Source organism: Cydia fagiglandana, chromosome 22 (assembly GCF_963556715.1).
Source record: "Cydia fagiglandana chromosome 22, ilCydFagi1.1, whole genome shotgun sequence".
In the NCBI taxonomy this organism is placed as follows: domain Eukaryota; kingdom Metazoa; phylum Arthropoda; class Insecta; order Lepidoptera; family Tortricidae; genus Cydia; species Cydia fagiglandana.
In genome coordinates, this window is record NC_085953.1 from 9,402,730 (window position 1) to 9,422,424 (window position 19,695).

Sequence of the window (19,695 nt, forward strand, 5' to 3'; positions counted from 1 at the left end):
TGAACCACATAAGGCAATGGCGCATATTGTTGCTGCCAAGTTGGTGCAAACTTAGCTTAGACTAAATTATGCTAAAAAATATGCCAGATGCTAAATGGAAAATTTTGGTGCCAAAGCGAGTGAAAATATGCCAGATCTGGCATCATTTATGCCAAGTTGGCAACACTGTGTGTTGTTCCGATGTAGAGTTGAAAGCTAGACGAATCGCTATCGATTACGAATAGTTGCTAATGTTGCTATGCGAAGCTCTCATGTTGCTATCGACATGGTGACAAAATGTCGCAAATCATGCCGTGGTACGAAATGTGAGTGTTTGTTTACACATGAATCGTTCGAGTACGGGTGCGTGCATGTTGATATGGGCTGACCGTAATTCAATACTGGGCTATAAACGCGAAAATCGAAGTTCGCAAATTGCGGGCATCTTTCCCTGTCACTCTAATTACGCCTTCATTGGAATAAAAGAGAAAGATACCCGCAATTTGCGAATTTCAGTCTTCAAGGTAGGCCCTCTGCTTAACGGTCGCGCTGTTGGTCCGAATGCTGCCCAAAAAACCGTGTCTGACTGGCATCTGGTGTACTGGCAGGACTCTTATCTACTTCGGCTATGTAGAAATTGTCTCTAGGTAACATAACCAAGCCTAGCCAAGACAACAATCGTTGATAGAAATCGTAAATCTAAACCCAAGTAATGTATGGAAATACGAGTAGTCACGTGACTTTCTGTAGCATCTGTCATGCCGATAATTTTATTCGGTTCGTTTGGCGTTTGCTAAATGTACGATTGTCATCTTGGCTAGATTGACTCGTTAACGTTCGAGAAGCAATCGAAATAGCAATCGAAACGGTCCTACATCGTATCCTACTCAACTAAAAGAAAATACAACCTTGTTATAGTACACGTTTTAATGCAACTTTGTTAACCAAAAAGAACGTTTTCGCTAGATAAAGTCGCTGTACGCAAGGGCCATTTCTCCACGCTTCCATCGCTCGGGGTGACAGCGCATCTATCACGCACAATAGCTCAGCCTATCAAGCGAATGTGAGCCTTAAAGGCATGTAAAAAGGGCAAGACTGAAAAAGGGCGAGGGAAAATGTTTTTATTTGTGCAGCGACTTTGGAAGGTTTTTGCGAAATTTATCAGCGCATTTGTGGTTTTGCTTGTAAGGATAATCGGTGATGTTAAATGGGTTGTTTACATAGGTTAGCCTGATATCCGTTACTAATTCGTAGCCAATTAAAATGGTTTTAATGTCTATATTGTCTATAAAACGTAGCAGACAGGAGCGAATAATACCGGTGTAAATGGAACACGAGGTCATTGACACTCATAATATTATTATTCTACTATTCTTTATAATAAATCCAATAAGTGAAACGGACGTTTAGCTTATCCTCAACGCTTGTGGAAAATGTATTATATTGTTAGACGAATAAGGTTTGTTTCTGTATGGATTAATGCACCTTGGCTTATTATTTTTTTCACGAACACAAGCGGTAAAGTTCACAGGGCGTACTTTAGGTTCGTATCGATCTTGGTTCGTTGAACTGGGCTGTTATTTTCACTGCTTATTGCGACGACCCAGCGTAAGTTTGGGCAGTCGCAGCATGGTTCCATTTTTATCGTCTGTCACTATGCCCGTACTTTCGCAATTAAATACTTGTTAAAATGACACAGCTATCATGGTGACATGCGATAAAAATGCGACCGTGCTATACCGCCGCTGGGGATCGACAAGATTTATACATAATTGGAAGATCATAATACACTGGTTTAGATTGCGAGTTTTCGTTATGGTAATACAAAACTTACTAAAGGACAAGGGCCGTAAAATGTCAAGCTCATTTAAGAATTGTTGCATTTTTATGTAACTGTTGTAAAATAAGCTGTATGGACTATTCCTTTGGACATGTAACTTGATATGGGCACGATAAAGATCGATACATGTTTCTTAAGTACATAGTTGATGTTGATTTAACTTTTAATGGACTATCAGAGAAATTTATCTTCAGATATAGTACTCAAAGCTTGCATAAGATAGCGTATGGCACATCATGTATTGGTGCATGTACCTACCTTATTTTAGCCGCTTATATTACGACTGTATAACCGGGGAAGGAAGAGATTTAAATTATGTATATATTTCAGTATTTCAAATCCTAGAAAGGGTAAAAAAATACCATTTAAAAACCATTGTATAAAATTTAATAACCATTTATCTAGATTAAGATTTGCCAAACATACAAACGTAATCTTAGCAATAACTCCGTCAAAAGCACATAATCATTACACAGAATATTGTTTTCGGTTACCGCGATAGTTACTCATTAAATAAAACTATTGAAACGGATTATATCGCGTATATTGAATACATACCCTGACGTTTCGAAGTTCGAACCCTTTACAGCGTTCGTGGTCATCCGTTAACACTGTAAAGGGTTCGAAGCGTCGGAATACAGTAGTATTCAATATACGCGATATAATCCGTTTCAACAGTTTCATTTCATCATTACACAGATCAATAAACCGTATTACCTAAGGGATTGTTCTAATTAACCATGTCCCGGGCCATCAAACCAACATAAAAAAGGGAGAACAAGGCTCGACCTCATTAAGTAAAGGTGCGTCATAAAAACTCATACTAAATTGTCTTATTACAACTTGATACCATGCTAGATCGAGGTATGAATACTAAAGGGGCCCACTGATTACCAGTCCGCCGCACGACATCGGCCTGTCAGTTAAACGCAAAATTTGACAGCTCCGAACAACTGACAGGCTGATATCGTCCGGCGAACTGGTAATCTTTGGCCCCTTAACTTGAGACGTGATGATTAGATGCACTCAGCGGCGGTCCCACGGTCGCATTTTTATCGTTCGTCACCATTCCTGTCACGTTCTAACATGTAAGTGCGAAAGTGACGGGCACAGTGACAGTCGATAAAAATAGAACCATGCTGCGCCCGCAGGTTTAAGTAAAAAATAATCGTTTACTGAGGGATCTATGGTATGGGATATGGTATAGGCAAGTAAATAATTGTGTTATTATGATACATTTAGGAGGAAAACGTGCAGATGCCAGCATTCGCAGGGCTTCGGTGGCAGTTTCATAGGCACATTATCGATCGCAGCCAGACACCCTAAATTACCATATTACAGCCTTGATACCACGCTAGGATCGAGGTATGAATACTAACTTCGAAGATAAAATGTGTGCAGATTCTTGCATAGATTACATGTAAAATTTCAAAATTATTGCTCTGCATGGGGCCTAATAATGTGGCACGCAAAACCAAACTTTGTCTTGATGTGGTTACTAATATTAAGTACTGTAACACCAAAAAACTACCCATAAGCGATTAATTAGTGACCTTGATTGACGATGGCCCCCTAATCTGGACACCAAAGCTATGGAAATGTAAGAATCACTGCATACTGACGCGTTACTCGTTACTCTGGCGACGCCGCGGCAGTTTCATACATTATCAAACGCAATTGTCCAAAGAGACCATAAAGAGGGTTACTGACTTTAGGACGACTCACGCTAGACCGGGCCGGGGCTGGGCCGGAGGTACCGGCGCTTCGTTTTCTATGGAAAGCACCATGTGATTACCGATCAGCCGTCATAGAAAATGACATGGCGGATAATATTCAGGGAGTGCAGCCTTGATATCTTCACTGAACACTTTCTGACGAGCGAATCGAATTTAATACCCTTTTAAAATGCTCATTACTAACCTTAAGACTTGCGAAAATAATTGTTCCTAGTAACTACTTAATTAAGCCATGGAATTAACTTTTTCGCTTAATTCGTATAAATAACGTGGCAGGATTTTAAAGTTTTACGTAATACCAAAATATCACACAACTAATGAGATGAATTCTCTGCAAGCGTTCGTCTGGTGCGATCCAGTTTCAGCGTGACTCCGGGCATGCATAGTTATATATTTTGGGGTCATTTTCATTTTGGTTTACTAAAGTTCTAACGTTGGTAAGCCTTGGGAATTGGGAATATGGGTTCCAGGAGTTAACCCTTCGGATAACGAGATTTAGTCTTTCAGCTTGACTTTTATAATGAACGTACGACTTTTAGACATTAATTTCATCATGGTAATAAGTTTTCGTAAAAACACTTACGTGATGTTTGAATAATTTATTACGTTATTATATTTTCATAACTTTATCAGACCCAAGTTAATCAGTCTACTTGGGTAAAAAATAAACTTAACTAACTTCATTTGAGTACAATGCTTCTTATCGATATAGATTTAAGTAAACTATAAAAGGCTTGTTATATATAAAATTAAAACTTTTAACATATCCAAGGGAGAAACGATTAAAGAAAAAGTCAACAATATCTATTTATAAAGTAACATACGCCTTTCTTGACATTAGTAAATTTAATAATACTGGACGGGCGTTCTGAACTAGTAATAATACGCTATTTTATCTGACAGTATGGAAAACGACTTATCGTATGAAAAATGAATGAATGACAAATATTTATTTCGAGTAACATGGACTCATATTTACAGATTTGTTAGTAGACTTACGTTCCTAATGACTAATCATAGACGGCTGGTAACCATTTAATTTACTGCTAATCTCGTAAGAACTACGGCGCCACAGACAGACACACACACAGCGGCCAAATTTATAACACCCTCTTTTAGTGACGGGGGTTAATAATGTAACTAAACAATAAATTGGGACAGGGCTCAAATTTGACTGGACAATCTTTAGCAGATAAGATCCATCAGTTTGCCAATGATAATTCCACCAGGCCTGTTCTTTGGTGTCGGAATGAAAAGTTTCATTAGGGTTGTTTGCGTTGGCAGCCTTTTGCTGGGTTTACGAACGCTCGCAGAAGCTAATTTGGCATTACTGTTCATTGTTTTAACTTCTTCATTTAGCTTTGGGTCTTTATAGAGTAAGACGTCTTTGGCTACGTTTAAATAGAAGTTTAATGAGTCGTTTAAATGATGCCTTGTTTCAGGCAACGATATCAATAAGGTCAAAAGTTGACTGTCAAAAGGTGAACTAAGAAATGATTTATCACGTCTTAAAACTACACTTATACCTTCCGTATACTTATCCGTATAAAGTAACGTAAGATAAATGTCTTCAAATAAATCCGATTTGGGATTGGGAGTTCGTTTGAAATGGAACGGCAAAATTGTTCTGTTGAAAAATGATAGCGCGACGATACGAATGTTACATCGATAACTCCACTCCGACCAAGTTCGATTTACCTATACGATGATAATGCAATTGTATGCATTATCTATAAAGTAGATAGAACTGGCACGACCTAGATAAGCAACGGTATCGAAGATAGAAGCGGCTACCGAGCATCGCCGATGGTGCGATACTGTCCATCGGCTCGGGCCAGTGCCAACTGCAACGCCATTTTGCAATGTATTTAAATAGAAATTTAGCTTTACACACTCTTGTAAATTGGATAATTAGGCTAGCTAATACACTTTGCAAATCGTTGCGGATATATTTACACAAACGGTTTGCTCGAGTAACTAAACTGGTTGTTTTGCCAGACGACGCATTCGTTTGAGGATTAGGTGACATTTTGCGGCATAAAAGCGAAGTCAACTTGACTAATCACTAACAGAATATACAAATGTATACTTAAAGAGTCGAGCCTGATAAAAATATGGAGATACCAGGGATTACTGAGACTTATACACGACACGCGGACAGTAGACAAATATCCGTCATCAGGCTAGACGGAGATAAAATCCGGCGACGTATTCTTTGCTCCGGAGACGACGAAAGGCACGTACGATGCCATAATATTGTATAGCGTATGTAAGTTACGATCGAGGATACTTATGTCGTTTTACAGTCCGGATAAAACCTTACGTAGCGGAATTTGAAAAGAGATTATGTATATTTGTATCCGTGTAGGCATGAGACGTTTTTAGGTTGGGCCGGTGGAAGTATGCCGGACGGATACATCCCGAGGGGATAAACCTCCGTCAGTCCCCGTCGATTGCGGTTACCTTATCCGTCCAACAAAAACGTGAAAACGTACACAGAAACTCTTCTTCGGATTAGACTTGAACCCGAAATAAATTTACGGGAATGTGTCGTTAATTCTTTAATCGGCCATTGGTTTAGATTTACAAAATAGCCGTAGAAAGTTTGGCTAGCTTGGCAAAAAGGTTTTGGAGAATCTGACAGTGGAGTATTTTAAGGAAAGACATTTGGAAACATCAATGATATACTAGTATTTTACTCACTTATTAAGTTCCTAAACTGTTATAATAGCCATAACGCATTTTACTGATATATCATTTTAAAAGCCTTCAAAATTGACAGGTTTAGGTCAAGGGGAGTGTATTTTTTATGCATCGTGAGAACTTGCAGCAATTACGTCACGAATATCGACTTAGTGCAATAAAGGTCTATGTAACATGAATTTACTACAATGTTGCTCCTATTCGTATAATAGTAAACGTTTGAAGTGTGCTGCTCTTTAAATTTGTAATGTCATGAGAACAGACACAGGTGACACCAACGGGGAATTGCATCGGGCAATGTTCCTTGCACTTCTTTTTTTATAGCAAATTACGCGTACAAGTGCAAGGGACATGGAGTCATGGCCACGTAAGTATATGTAGGTCAACAATATACAAGTGTTCAATAATTTCCTATTACTATCCACCTGGTAATTGCTAAAGGTAATGAACCTCACAACAATAAATAACTGAAATTAAATAATTAAGTCCAGTAAAGTATAATTTGTGAATATGTTAACAGTTTAACTTTGTACGCAAATCAATATTGTGAGGCACAGAATGTTGGATTAGAATTCTAATCGAGTTTCAAAGCAGCAGAACATACAAAGGGAAATAGCGATCGTGAATAAACTACATCAAATATTAATCCATTACTGTAGAAGGACAATGAACTAATGTCATCGACTGGATTGGGTTATTAAATATGAGTACGAACATATTGATCATAAATCTTAAACAGAAGATCACATACAACGATCTATAGTGCTTAAGGAATATAATGTGCACGACAAATCAAATAAGATAAAGGATGATGATGCAAAAGATAATGTAACAAGTACGCAAACAAAGACAGTAGGACAAGATTTATTTACACTCCTTCGCCTTCATAAAGGTCGGTGCTGTTTCAATAAATCTCATTTCCACTCTCACAATGAGACAACGGTGACAAGTTTATAGTGTTATTTTTGACAGGAAAGAGCGAGGCCGCGTCGAGGTGACGCATTGTTTGAACATGTCAAATTTGATGAAGCGTAGAATATAATGAAAACATTCACTTTTCAATTCTCATTCGTTCGTCTTTATGGATGAGTCTAGGAACAAATAAACGATGTCGTATATCGATTGACATAAAGCAATTTAAAGGCGCTATTTTAGTTTCGATCCATATTTCAGGCTTAATTATCGACAGTGTTTTGAAATTCAGTGACGACATAAAGACTACGTTCGAAGGGTTATCAATGTACAATCAATTTAAATGTTAAATCCATTATAAAACATTGTTTGGTAAGACTTTGTGACGATAATGATCTTTTTGAATTTATAGAACAACCCTAAAAATGAGAATTCGGTTTTATTTTACAATGTAACTTACAAAAACGTTATTGGATATCGTAAAATTATTGGATTTATTGGCAATAACAGTGTTGTATCTGTGTCCGTGGGTAAGACATTACATTTTAATGATTCCACAGGTTTACTGGGTTCAGCGGTTCGTAGGGATCGTTAAAGACGGAAGATTATTTTCGTATTCAACTGTTGTAATTCTCATTACAATTCGAGGAAAATTACTCTGGCTGCGAGTAGGCGTTAAAGCGTTAGTAGGTAGAGTCAATCATGATTCCCAGTTTCATGAAAAGATTTCGGGTGACTTTGATGTGTTTTGTCTACGTCGCTATTTCGAGAAATATATCGAAGGACTTCTGAAGAATAAAGCGTTCTTAGATGAAACAAATCCTTGTTTGACGTTTGTCTCAATTTTTAGCTATGACTACCACCATCAATAATAATGACCAAAAGTACGTTGTCATATCTCCTTGCCAGATAATATCAAGTACTAAGTACCTGAGATTTATGCAAACAGGACATCTTTTCCTCACATTTGTCTCCACTGTCTCCAGTCATTCGATAAATTGTGTTTTGGTTAATGTCAACTTGATCCTAACTGTGGTTTAGTTCTCTTATTCTAGTCGTTTATATTACTTTATATCCTCACTATCAATATCATGGTCGAACTACCAACGAATCGATTAAATGATTGGAATGTGGTGTACGTCAAAATGCACTTATTCCTGAAAGGACATATCTTACACTTAAAGAAAGAGCCACATTAGCTGTTTTTATCTGTTAGGGCCCTACTTCTTCCTCCGGTATAAAGTTATTGAACACTTACCATCTGTGGGCGAGGTGTACAGCTTCTTGCACAACTCCTGCGGACCGCCGAGCGCGTTGATCTTGGCCAGGCCCTCGGCGCCGCGCGTTTCCATCAGCTCGCGCAGCTGCCGAAGGCTGACGCCGTACTGCGCCGGCCGCCCTTCGACCGTCGCCATGGTGCCGGGCTTGCGGCCGCCGCCCGCACCACGCCCGACAACCCTCTAGCTCTGCAACAATGACAGGAAATGTTAACGACGTTTTGGAAAACTTTATGATCAACGTTATGGCATTCTATTGGTATACTGGCTCTCCTAAGGTGAAATACGATGAAAGAAAGTCAATAAAATCTTGTGTTATAGAATCTAAAAGAAACCTTGATCTAACAGTAGCCATGGCTAAAGATCAGTCAGATGAAACAGGTTTCACCACTGTATTAAAGAATCGTTCATAGTTCAACACCGCGAAACTTAACTTTAAGACTACAATAACAATACTAAACGACGAATTCAAATATGAAGACAAAACAGCCTTAAGTTGTCTTGCAGAGGACGTAACGTAGTTTATTGGCCATAAAGTTATCCCGCGCCTCAGTGCACCGCCATGCATAATTTACGCGGGGCGCGAGTTAACGCTTTATTGCGAAAACATAGTGTTATGTGTATCGGAAATATGTTTTTACGGAGGGTAGTTTGGGATACAAACCGCATAAGTAGGTTACCGTTTATTGACTTGTGTAACCAAACAATACAGACGTTTAAAAATACGTTATAAGTTATCAAAAGTTCTATAGTAGAGACCTTGACCAACCGTCGACTTTTCTCTGTCAAATCCAAACTTTAGACAGTTTTTGAAAGGTTTCGGAGACAACATGTATTTGGACAAATAAAAGTTTATCATAATATTTACGTACATCAGTTTTTTTTCCAATTCAAGCATATACCAAAAAGTTACAGTTAACGAAAAATATGAACGAGGCTTATCTCGAAATACATTGAGGTAATTACACCTTCGTGTCAACGTGTTGTTTGGCAGTTGGCCGGTGTAATTAAAACATTCATAATTGTCAGTTCCGTTTTAATTATTGTCCTTACGTAAAATAATAATTTGTTCTTTGGTAACTTTTAATCCACCAATTTCAAACCATGAACGTATATTTATCAATTTACCGACCCTGCGGTACTCAAAAAGAGGTCTTTGCCCGTCGTTGCTGATTATTATCAGATGCTGGATAGAATCGAGATGACTAAGTGTTGCTGACGTGCCAGCAAATCCAAATAGGTCGATGAGGTCGAAGTGGAAAAAGGAAATCAGAAAACAAAAGAATGGACAGCAAATCAGAACACTAGGCGTAACAGACAATCAGGAATATTCTTTAATTAAATCAAATTGGGGTAGTCTCATCAATTCTTACCCATAAAGACTGCTAAAGCCAGTAGCAAACCTATGAATTTGCTAGATAATCCAACAGTTAGATTCGCAGGTGTGGCGAAGATACTAAAAACACGCGATTCGATCGTTCATCACAACTAACTAAAGCCATTTCTGCGGTTAGCGACGAGCATGCAGCCTGTGCCTTAATCCATTGTTATAAGGTTTAGAATCACCTGCTTTCAGCAAGACTTGTCGCAGATAGATGACCTCCAGATATAATAAGCTTTGTTTCTTTTATAGACGCTGTTCGCGTCTACAATGATTTGTGGGTGGTTTCAGATAACGTTTTAGGATTATAAATGTGTGTATAAATTCCAATGTTCTTCATTCACTTAACCAAATTGGTCTGTATTTTGTCTCTAGATATATCTCGAGCTGTGATTAACACAGATTAAAAATATTGAGCTATTATTGAATCCCCACGTTAACATAACAAAAAAATGTCGTTAAATACCAAATCAAATTCCAGGCACGAACTCGGCAAGCGCATTTATAAGAGACAAATTTATACTGTCAGCCACCGCCTATCGACCGATTCCAACCCGTACTAAAATAACGCGGATATGCCAAAGCTGGCATTGATCGCGGTATTGTTATTTAAAGTAATCTCTTTCATTCAACAGTCCATTCATTAACGAGCCACCGTAGCAATGAAGCGGTTCAAATTCAATTCAACAGTAGGTGTTACATACTACATGAAACAAAAGAATGCAAATATAAATCGTGCGCTCCCAAAACCGACGAATTAGCACCAGTCTAAAAGGCCGGCATTGTTTAACATCTAAAATCGAAGGTAACCACAGCCTCCTTTGCTTTAAGTCCATTAATCAATCTAAAACAACGCACAGACGCCTAAACTCTCACTGAAGAGTCCACGCCAAAATGATTGTTATTTACAGGTGTTAAAGGTGGTTGTGGGACGTCGTGTGCTGTGCAGCAGCACGCGTATTTATGTCTCATCTATTAATCCTGTTCACAGAGTCCGATTAGAGGCACTTTCAATCAAGATTGTTTGCGGTCGTGTGCCAAGTTTGCAGTGAATTGCGACGTCTGATCCACTTGTGGGCACGAATGACGCTGGGGTTTGTACTAATTACTGTGACGTCAATACTGAAAGGCTTTAATTAAAGCAAATGGGTAACGCGTTTAATTTGCTGGTTTAAAATATTATTAAGATGTAACATGTTAAAAAAAACATTAACCATTAAAACAAATATGCAACAGATAAGGAAGGAGTAATAAATTGAAAAATCTCAAAGAAGAAAGTGAAAAGCTTGGAACCTTGGATCTATTCAAAGTTTCTTTCAACTTTAATTGTATCATTTGTGATTTAAACCCAATCAGGTCTTTTAAATAAATCAAGATAGTCCACAAAGATCGACCTAATTGCCGTCCGTTCAACGGCACTCAACCCGGATGGCGTTGGCAACAGCAGCGGGGGGTTAACCCACCCCTCAGCAAGGGTTAATAGCGGACACGTACTTGAGATATTGTCGTGGAATTAAAAAGTGGACGCGTATCTATGGTAAGTTGCCAAACGATTTGATTTACAACTCGGGGTTTGTTTTTCGGAATTTTGAATGGCCTAGTTTTAGTTGGCTAAAGGCAACTTTAAGGTTTTGAGTGTTTTAACAAGAAAGAAAACAGTAAGATCGTACTATGACCTAAGTTTTATGTTGCATTTGAAAGACGGACGTAATAGGTATTAAAGGTCATGTAAAGCTTTTCAAAAATTTCCTAAATGGCTTCGCGAAAAGATAATTTGGCTGTGACTTTGTTGTTTGCTCGACTTGATGATTTTTGTTCGATAACCGGATTTGGATACCTCTTAGAGTTAGACCAAGAAAACTCTCCAGCGATTTTGATATCCCATGCAGTGCAATTGTTATTCATACGTCATAATTTGATAGAAGTTTGACGTTTAAGATAACACTTGCACTGCTTGAGATATCAAAATCTCTGCAGACTTTTCTTGGTCTAACTCTAAAAACCATGTTATTTTTAAAACTTGTAAACTCATTTGCAATATCGGTACTGAAAACTGATCGTCAATCAACCTGATCCTATCGACAAGCGTAGAACCCTTTCATTATCACTATATCTTAAACGGGATGTAGTCAGCATACAAGAAACATATGTTAATCAATCATCCTAGTCAGCCCACACCCAAGACCTCTTCATTTTCACACCCATCAGCCCAATCCGTGTTTTTCTGTTAACTCTATCCAACGGACAAGATTATATAATCTTCGAAAGGGGTCAGTGAAATCCTAAAATTATTGGAATAATGCATTCAGAACTCAGAACTAACTATGTGGAATAATTTCCTTCATTCAAGACGAAGAGAAAAAAAGTTGACGCGACTTTTTTAAGAATGTTGTCAGCTTGTCATATATTTCGGTTATCGTTGTGTAAGATATTACTGCAGAGTGCAGTTGACTATAAATATTAAACTTGCAAGCCATATTCTGAAGGAAGAAAAGAAACCGCACTACGAAATATCTCAAAAAGGGTAATTATTTTCAGCCGACCTCGGAGAAAAGTAGGCTTTTAGTGTTTCTCGTAGTGTTGTGACTTTGTAACTTTTTAATTGTAAACAGAAACTAACTGCAGCTACAATATTTTTCTTCGCTGTTGCACGAAAATAAACCGAGAGAGATTTATATTGTTATCTGCTTGAAAGCTTTGCTTCAAGTTTGAATTAAGGTTAAAAATATTTATGCTCTTATAAATATGCTTTGCGATAGACATATATATATATTTATTTCTTGCATAAAATACTTAACTTTGCACTCTGCAATATAGAAATAGACGAATTATAACTTACAAAGGTCTATTTTAAGAGCTGCGCCGTAAATAATATTGTGCTTGACATTTACTAGATCTATTTCTATTTTAGTTTCTAGTAAAATTGCATTGCTTATTTATATCTCTTCTACAAATCACAGAAATCTCTACATTAAGTCTTTTTCATCTTTCATCTCATTCCCTGTCATGCCCCATTTAAAGCACGCATTTATCTTAATTACTTTAGCTGTTAGAAAGAAACGCACTTTACGAGGTACTTAACCCTCTCAGCGCCCGTTTGTGTCCAGAGATTCATGCTGCGATGATTACTCATCGAGGTAATGGCTGCGTCAGCACATTCTAGTCATTATGCTGGAACAATGGGACGCCCGTTTGTCGGTTATGTATATCAAACATGACAATGGCCGAAAAATATAACCAATATTATTACAGTGAATATTCCTATCCTAAAAATAATGTCATTTCTTCCTTTCATTGTAATTTATTTATTTTCATTGTAATCAACACAGTATCAATAATAGCAATGACATTATTACTTGACAGTGTCTGATCCTCAAATACAACATAACCCGTGAAAAGACGGTGGTAAAAGATTAGACACTAATGTATTTCTAGTTGAAGATAAGCATAGAATAAATTATTTGAAAGTGTCTGAAGAAACATGAATGATCTTAACAGCAAATCCAAATATAGGAATTTAATTCAATTCCTGAATTAACTCGAGTATTCACGATAATCAATGAGAAGATATATTGAACAGCGAAGCGATGCGTTATCTCGAGTTTGTTGCAGCTGAAATTCTCAAAGCAAACATGCATTTCTCCTAATATCTGCTCGATAAAGTTGGAATTCCCGAGAGTGCGAAGCTCCACTGGCTTTTTATCAATTTTCTTATAACTAGAGTATTAAAGTCTAAATTCCTGGTGCATTTCTTTAAATTCGAGCCGGTGGAGCATTTAAAAGGCGCGTTACAATCAACTGCAGCACCAGAATCTCGAAGCGTTCCTTTAAGAGGTAAAGACAGTTTGGATTTAGTGCCAACGTTGTTTGTTGGTCTTATTGGAGATTTCTTAAGAAATTCCTTTCCAGAAGAGTATTCGGATGGTAAAGTTAAATTCAGCCGTTTCGGGATTTGAATATTAATGCGAGATCTATCTTCTCTATTTGATACATAAATTATTTTAGATCTTAAGAATTTATGTAGACATGTAAGGTATAATATTTTGGTTGATCAGTTATCAGCCCGGGAAATTCTTAGTTTACGTGCGTTGCATATCTTCCCACTTCTTCGAAAACCGAGCACGCAAGGTGCCAAATTTTTTCCCCACTGAGCCTAATGGAAATGTCTATCATAATGTCAGTCCGCTCATTTCAGTAGCCCCCCTACTATGTCACGTCGCGACGTTAGCGATCTTTATCGCCGGGGCCAGGAGCAAACATGACGAGTGCAGCATTCTAATGAAGTTAGGTGAAAACGGTAATGATGTGCTATAACTATGTTATAGGATGTTACTTTAAAGCTGACAACAGAATTGTAGGTACTATAGTATTTTCCAAAGTCGATGAGTAGGATGACTGACATTTCAATACAATATTGTGAATTTTGCAAGATTTGGTGTTTTAGTTTATAAATTATATACAGATGATACCTGTTATCCTACCCATAGAGTTTGAAAAATATAACCCTTCTACTTCCAATATTTTAGAGCTTAATTAAAGGACAATTGTGATTTCAAAAAATATACTGCAGGTATTTGGTTGTTGAAAAGTCACATTGTAACCAGTCTACAAGTAACTGCCATATTTTACAAAGTTATAAATAGTTAATCTGAGACAAAACATAACGAACTGAATCATATAAAAATTATCAGAAGCTATAGAAAGAACGGAACGTCCAGCAAAATTTACCTGCTATTGATATCTAAGCAACATATATGTAGACTACGTTCTATATAAGCTACAGCCAGGCTTTATGTAGCACGCTGCACGTTGCTCGACGCGATCGAGCCTTAATGCTCCCCACGTAGTGCCCCCAACACTTTATCATGAGATATGTACGTGGCCGAGGTATAAATTTACAGTTTTCTAATGCTTACGGGGTTATGTGTAGTCAGAATTCTGAAGATTTATATGAAGATGTCAAGTAAGCGGAGTAACATTATAGAGATCACGTTGAGACTATAAATGATAGTAAAGATTTCTCAACGACCGCAGCAGACACTGACAAAAATAATAATAAGATACCAAAATAAACAGTTCAAGAGCTGGCTCGTATCATTAATAAAATTGAAAACGTTAAAACTTCTAACGAGCCGCTACGCTTTTAGAGCACAGTTATTGTTGAAACTAGTAATGGAAACCACAAATGCAATTATAGAACCGCTAACTTTACAAAAATGTATAAAAGTTCCTCCGAGTGGGTTGTAAAAAGACGAAGAAATTTAAACGGCTTAATATTAAAGGGCATGAGCGAGCTAGTTGAGATTCATGGCGCAGTCGACTTCAGAATTATGTGCAAGGCGACCTGAGAGGCTCATTGGAAATGCATTCGTCTTCAGCCATACATAATTATGTCTACAGAATTATAAGTATACTATGAACTTGGTAAATATTGTAGAATACAATAAAGACTGTATTTTTTTATTACAATTTGAATAGGATAAGGAATAATTATGAATTGATCTAAATATAGCCCGATGGGAAATTAGTGAAGTGACGACAGGATCAATTAAATATTCAGTAATGATGGAAGGACCCCTGAACGCATTTGCCAGAATTGTATGGTAAGCCAAGCTATCTGCCTGATGTCAGCACTTGACCACGATTCTCTGCAGAGTTTAACGACAAAGAATAATAATACTTAGACTTTTCTCCAGGATAGTACTTGATAAATTCCATTCCCTTTTTTGCATGTTATTCCTGACAGGGTTTTTTCCGAATCAGTGTCATGTTCTTCATATAGGGTAACCTCATTTTTAAGCTTTTTTTCTAAATCCAGCGCCAACTCTATTGAGCTACCAGGAGATCACCCAGCAAAAGAGTTAGTATTCCCCACACGCCTGCAGTTGTGAACGTCACCGCTAATCAGGCGATCTTGTGACTGTTCAAATGTTGGTGATAGCGGCATGCGGGCGGATTTGATCCGGAACGGCATTAGCTGTACGTGCTTGGGGACAATGTCCCTAACAGGCCTCGTGGCAACGGTTATTTCGGTTTCGTGGGTGGTTTAGGTGCAAATTAGGCTCTGAAATATCGGTCATAAATTAAGAAGACAGCTGCGTGCATGCTTAATGCGCCTTCCCCAATGAGGGTCCATTGAAGACTATCGATCCATAGTGCATACCTTTCGGAGTATTCGCCAAAGAAAACGCCTACTTTTACAGTACGTGAATATTTAGCAGAGAGTGTAGGAGTAGATGAAAGCTGACAGTTAATGGTGCGGTATTAGAATGTTGCAGTTTAATAAGTTGATCCGTGCAACCGCATTACACAAGTCTTGTTGTAAAACCTTGAAACTACATAAGGCCTCGAGAAAACCCTCACCCTAATTACATCGGAAGTACTGTTGGAACAGATTGAGCTTTCTAATAGTTATCCATTACTTCCTCTTTCGTCTTGGCGTCAATACGTCATTCCCGATTCGGCATCGACGAGAGTTATTGTGATTAATGGCCTTGACCTGATTATAATTCCTTCCCAAGTCACCTCCAAACATAATTATGTTTGATGGCTTTATTAGGCTTCCTACTGGGTTCCATTAATAGGTTCGTTGTAAAGCCATTGTTCTTACAGCCACAAACAATCATTATATATAGGTATGAACATCAAGACCACTTGCCAACACTTAAGTGATGTCTAAAATGGACGTACTTTTGCAAACGGGAACCAATCCACATCAAATTCTCATTCGAATTACTACATTGTTTTAACATTAAGGTTCGATTTTCAATGAGTATTTGGCATGGTTTGGCTCCCGTTTGCATAAATACGTCCAAATATCTCCAATACTATTATATCCTATACATTTCCTAATATACAAAAGAGACCGTAGGAAATGCTTTGGATACGAGTAAGAGCACAAACAGCACGATCGATCGTTGTTGAGGTAAACATAATATTTTATCATTGTAGGCCCAATGTTCAAACTTTGTTTATACCTAAATGTAAATATCCAAGGTTTTTTATTGAAACTGTTTCAATGCTTGCCTGCTAAATGATGATCGAAGCAATCGACATTACCTACAGCAGTTTAATAGAAACACATTCATTGTAGGAACTTAACAAGTTAATATTGTTTCACAAAATTACAGAATTTCAGCATTAATACGGTTTAACACGTGCATTGTTTGACCTAGGGCCGCGTTAAATCCGTCCAACATTGTGTTCAAACTGTACCCAACGTAAAACTGGCATTACCTTTTCCGATAGGTCTGAATTGTAATTCATTTAGCCGTGCCCACGTTCGCAGCCAGGGCACGTAGCGCGGTCGCTGCGGCTGGCTAATCAGTTCTTGTATGTTGTATTTACTGTTGGATATGAGCTCTGCTTCTGTGTTGGTATTGTTCTCTTTATTTACAAAGTTTTCCTCTGGAATCGTTTTAGTTTTTTCTAAAGTGTTAGCTTTTATGTTTCAAACTAAAAGTTAGAAGTCGGGCGAACGCTAAGCGCCAAAAATTATTAATTTAATTTTCGTATCGTCACTTTTACCCCCTTACACAAGACGGGAACTTCATTAAAAGTTGAACCACTGACATTGGCTCAGTAAGTGTACATAATACGAAAAAGTTTACCCACGACGGGGCCGGTGCCCGAGATCGTTTAATTAAACCGGGGCTCGAAACAAAAATGGCCGACTTTTAATTATCTCCAATCGTGTATAAATCGAGCTAAGTGGGCTTTTCGGACCCGCGGCGTAGGTGTAAATTGCATTTTTAAACTGGTCGTTTTGGCACGTTAACGTCGGTAGGGAAACGCGATTTCACCTGAACAAAATAAATGGAGGCCCTGTAAAATCTATCGGACTCGATTTTCGAGCGGCCGGTTTCCATTCGATTCTTCTCTCTGGGGTGTTCAAGTTAGTGTTTCATTTTTTACTGTAATTGGCACGGCAAAGTTAAGTTAGGGTCGAAGAGTGCTGGGTATTGGTTTGTGCTCGTTTATTTGCGTACGGACGTTATGGGCCGTTACCGCGTCTGATTGTTTTCTTCACGTAGCAGTCTCATCTGAGAAAATTTACGTTCTTGCACGTGTCTCACAGTGTTTAAGATATACACATTTCTATATCTCTAAATGGCAGTAAATGCGAAGTCATTCAAATCAAAACTAACTGCGAATTTCCCAACGAGAGAGATCAAATGAGTGTATTGCAATGTTCTGAGACGCCAAAACGGAGGCGAGAAGATATTTGTGATCCATCAAAACGTTAGCACTCGAACGGGCGGCAGACAGAAAAACGACAGTTCATCGAACTTACTAGAGAGCCGTGGCGTGACGGTAGGTATGCTATTGTAAGGGCTTCCTTAAAAGTTTTTGTTGTAGCAATAACAAGATTTACTGGAGTGGAAAGCGGAAAGTTTGGTTAGTTGCCGGTGATTTGTGAGAGAAATTTTAAGGGTTTATTTTTGGGTAAGATTTATTTTTGACTTGCTATTTATGGTGTGAAGAATTAGAAAACTGAAAGTCGATAAAAGAATTCTCAACTTTGAAAAATAATAGATTGTTAACCAATAGTCAAAAGTGCTTTCCACCCTTAGTTATAAACTAATTTTCATTTCGACAATAAGTAATGTAAAATATATGTGTAATTGTGTATAAAGTGATGGGTTTAACAAGTATTTTACTCACTCAGGCATCGAGGATTTAATGTATCTTTAACAACCATTGCCGTTGTTCATAAACGTTTATCAAATCTAACAAGTAATTGATTGTTTTGTTGATCCGTAACAGCATAGATAAATTTTTGTGACAAAGAGACTAAATTTCACAAGGCTTTAGATATTTCCTCGATGACAAATTGAACTTGCGTAAAATCAATTTGAGTCAGAACAGCCGTCCAACTTCCATCAATTCCATTTGACCGGCGTTCAATCAGCTCAGTCCGACATACTGACTTTCATACTTATTCATTTCATTGTTCTGCAACTGGGCCGAACACTGTAGGTGGTTAATGCAGCTCTATGACTTTCCTTTCTATCACGGATTGAGAAAATGAAGTAAAATGCTAAAATGTGTATTTATTGCACAATAAATACCGGCCTCCCCACTTTCCCGCCATTTGGTCCTCTCCGATGCACACTCCCGCCACTCTTTAATTACAAAATGTGTTAAGGTCGTCACGCCATCTCCGTTTTGGTCTTCCTTTGCCCCGAGATCCGTCCTAATGTGATAAATAGTTAAGAAAAATACATACCTAGTTTAACATAGTTACATTTGTATTGCTTATTCTCTGTGTCGACAATCTTTATAGTAACAATTTTGAATGATTCATGGTTAGTTTCATTGGACTTATATCGACCGTGATATGAACCGTGATTACCTTTTGTATTGTTGTGTGTTTTGTGTTTTTGTAAGTCTACTGAATTGTTAAAGTGTTTTAATATAATCTTAACTGCAATCGCACAAATAAATAACCAACTTAAAGAAGTGTACCTCAAAAAGGCACGCGTGAAAAACACAATAACATACCCGATGCAAATTCAAAGTACAGTCGCATACATAGTACACTCGAGCACAAGTGTCATTCCAATAACTAGTTTCCAGAGTCATTCCAATCCTATTCCAAACAGCGAGTCAGTCAGGACCAGTGTAAGTGTGCGTTGATTGCTTTTAATCATTATGGATTTGGAGGTCACGGTACATTGGTCGCGTAACTCTATTTGTCCGCACTCGTGTAAGCGATGGAAACACAGCCAGTGCAACGTGCAACACGTTTAATTGATGGCTTGGCGGTTTGGGGGTGTACAGACTATTACTAATACATTTTGTGACTTAAGTCCGAGTAGTAAGGTTCAACATGTAATACGCACATGTCGCATATATGTGTTTAGG

General features: G+C 37.9%; 1 protein-coding gene across 1 annotated transcript in view; it reads right to left on the reverse strand.

Moving 5' to 3' along the window:
- Window positions 1-19,695, reverse strand: part of LOC134675460 (plasma membrane calcium-transporting ATPase 2) — a 199,351-nt gene that overhangs the window by 95,620 nt on the left and 84,036 nt on the right. Inside the window, exon 3 of the mRNA XM_063533729.1 lies at window positions 8,429-8,636. Coding sequence (XP_063389799.1) covers window positions 8,429-8,585 — 157 coding nt within the window. The 5' untranslated portion in view covers window positions 8,586-8,636. The remainder of the gene's footprint in view (window positions 1-8,428; window positions 8,637-19,695) is intronic.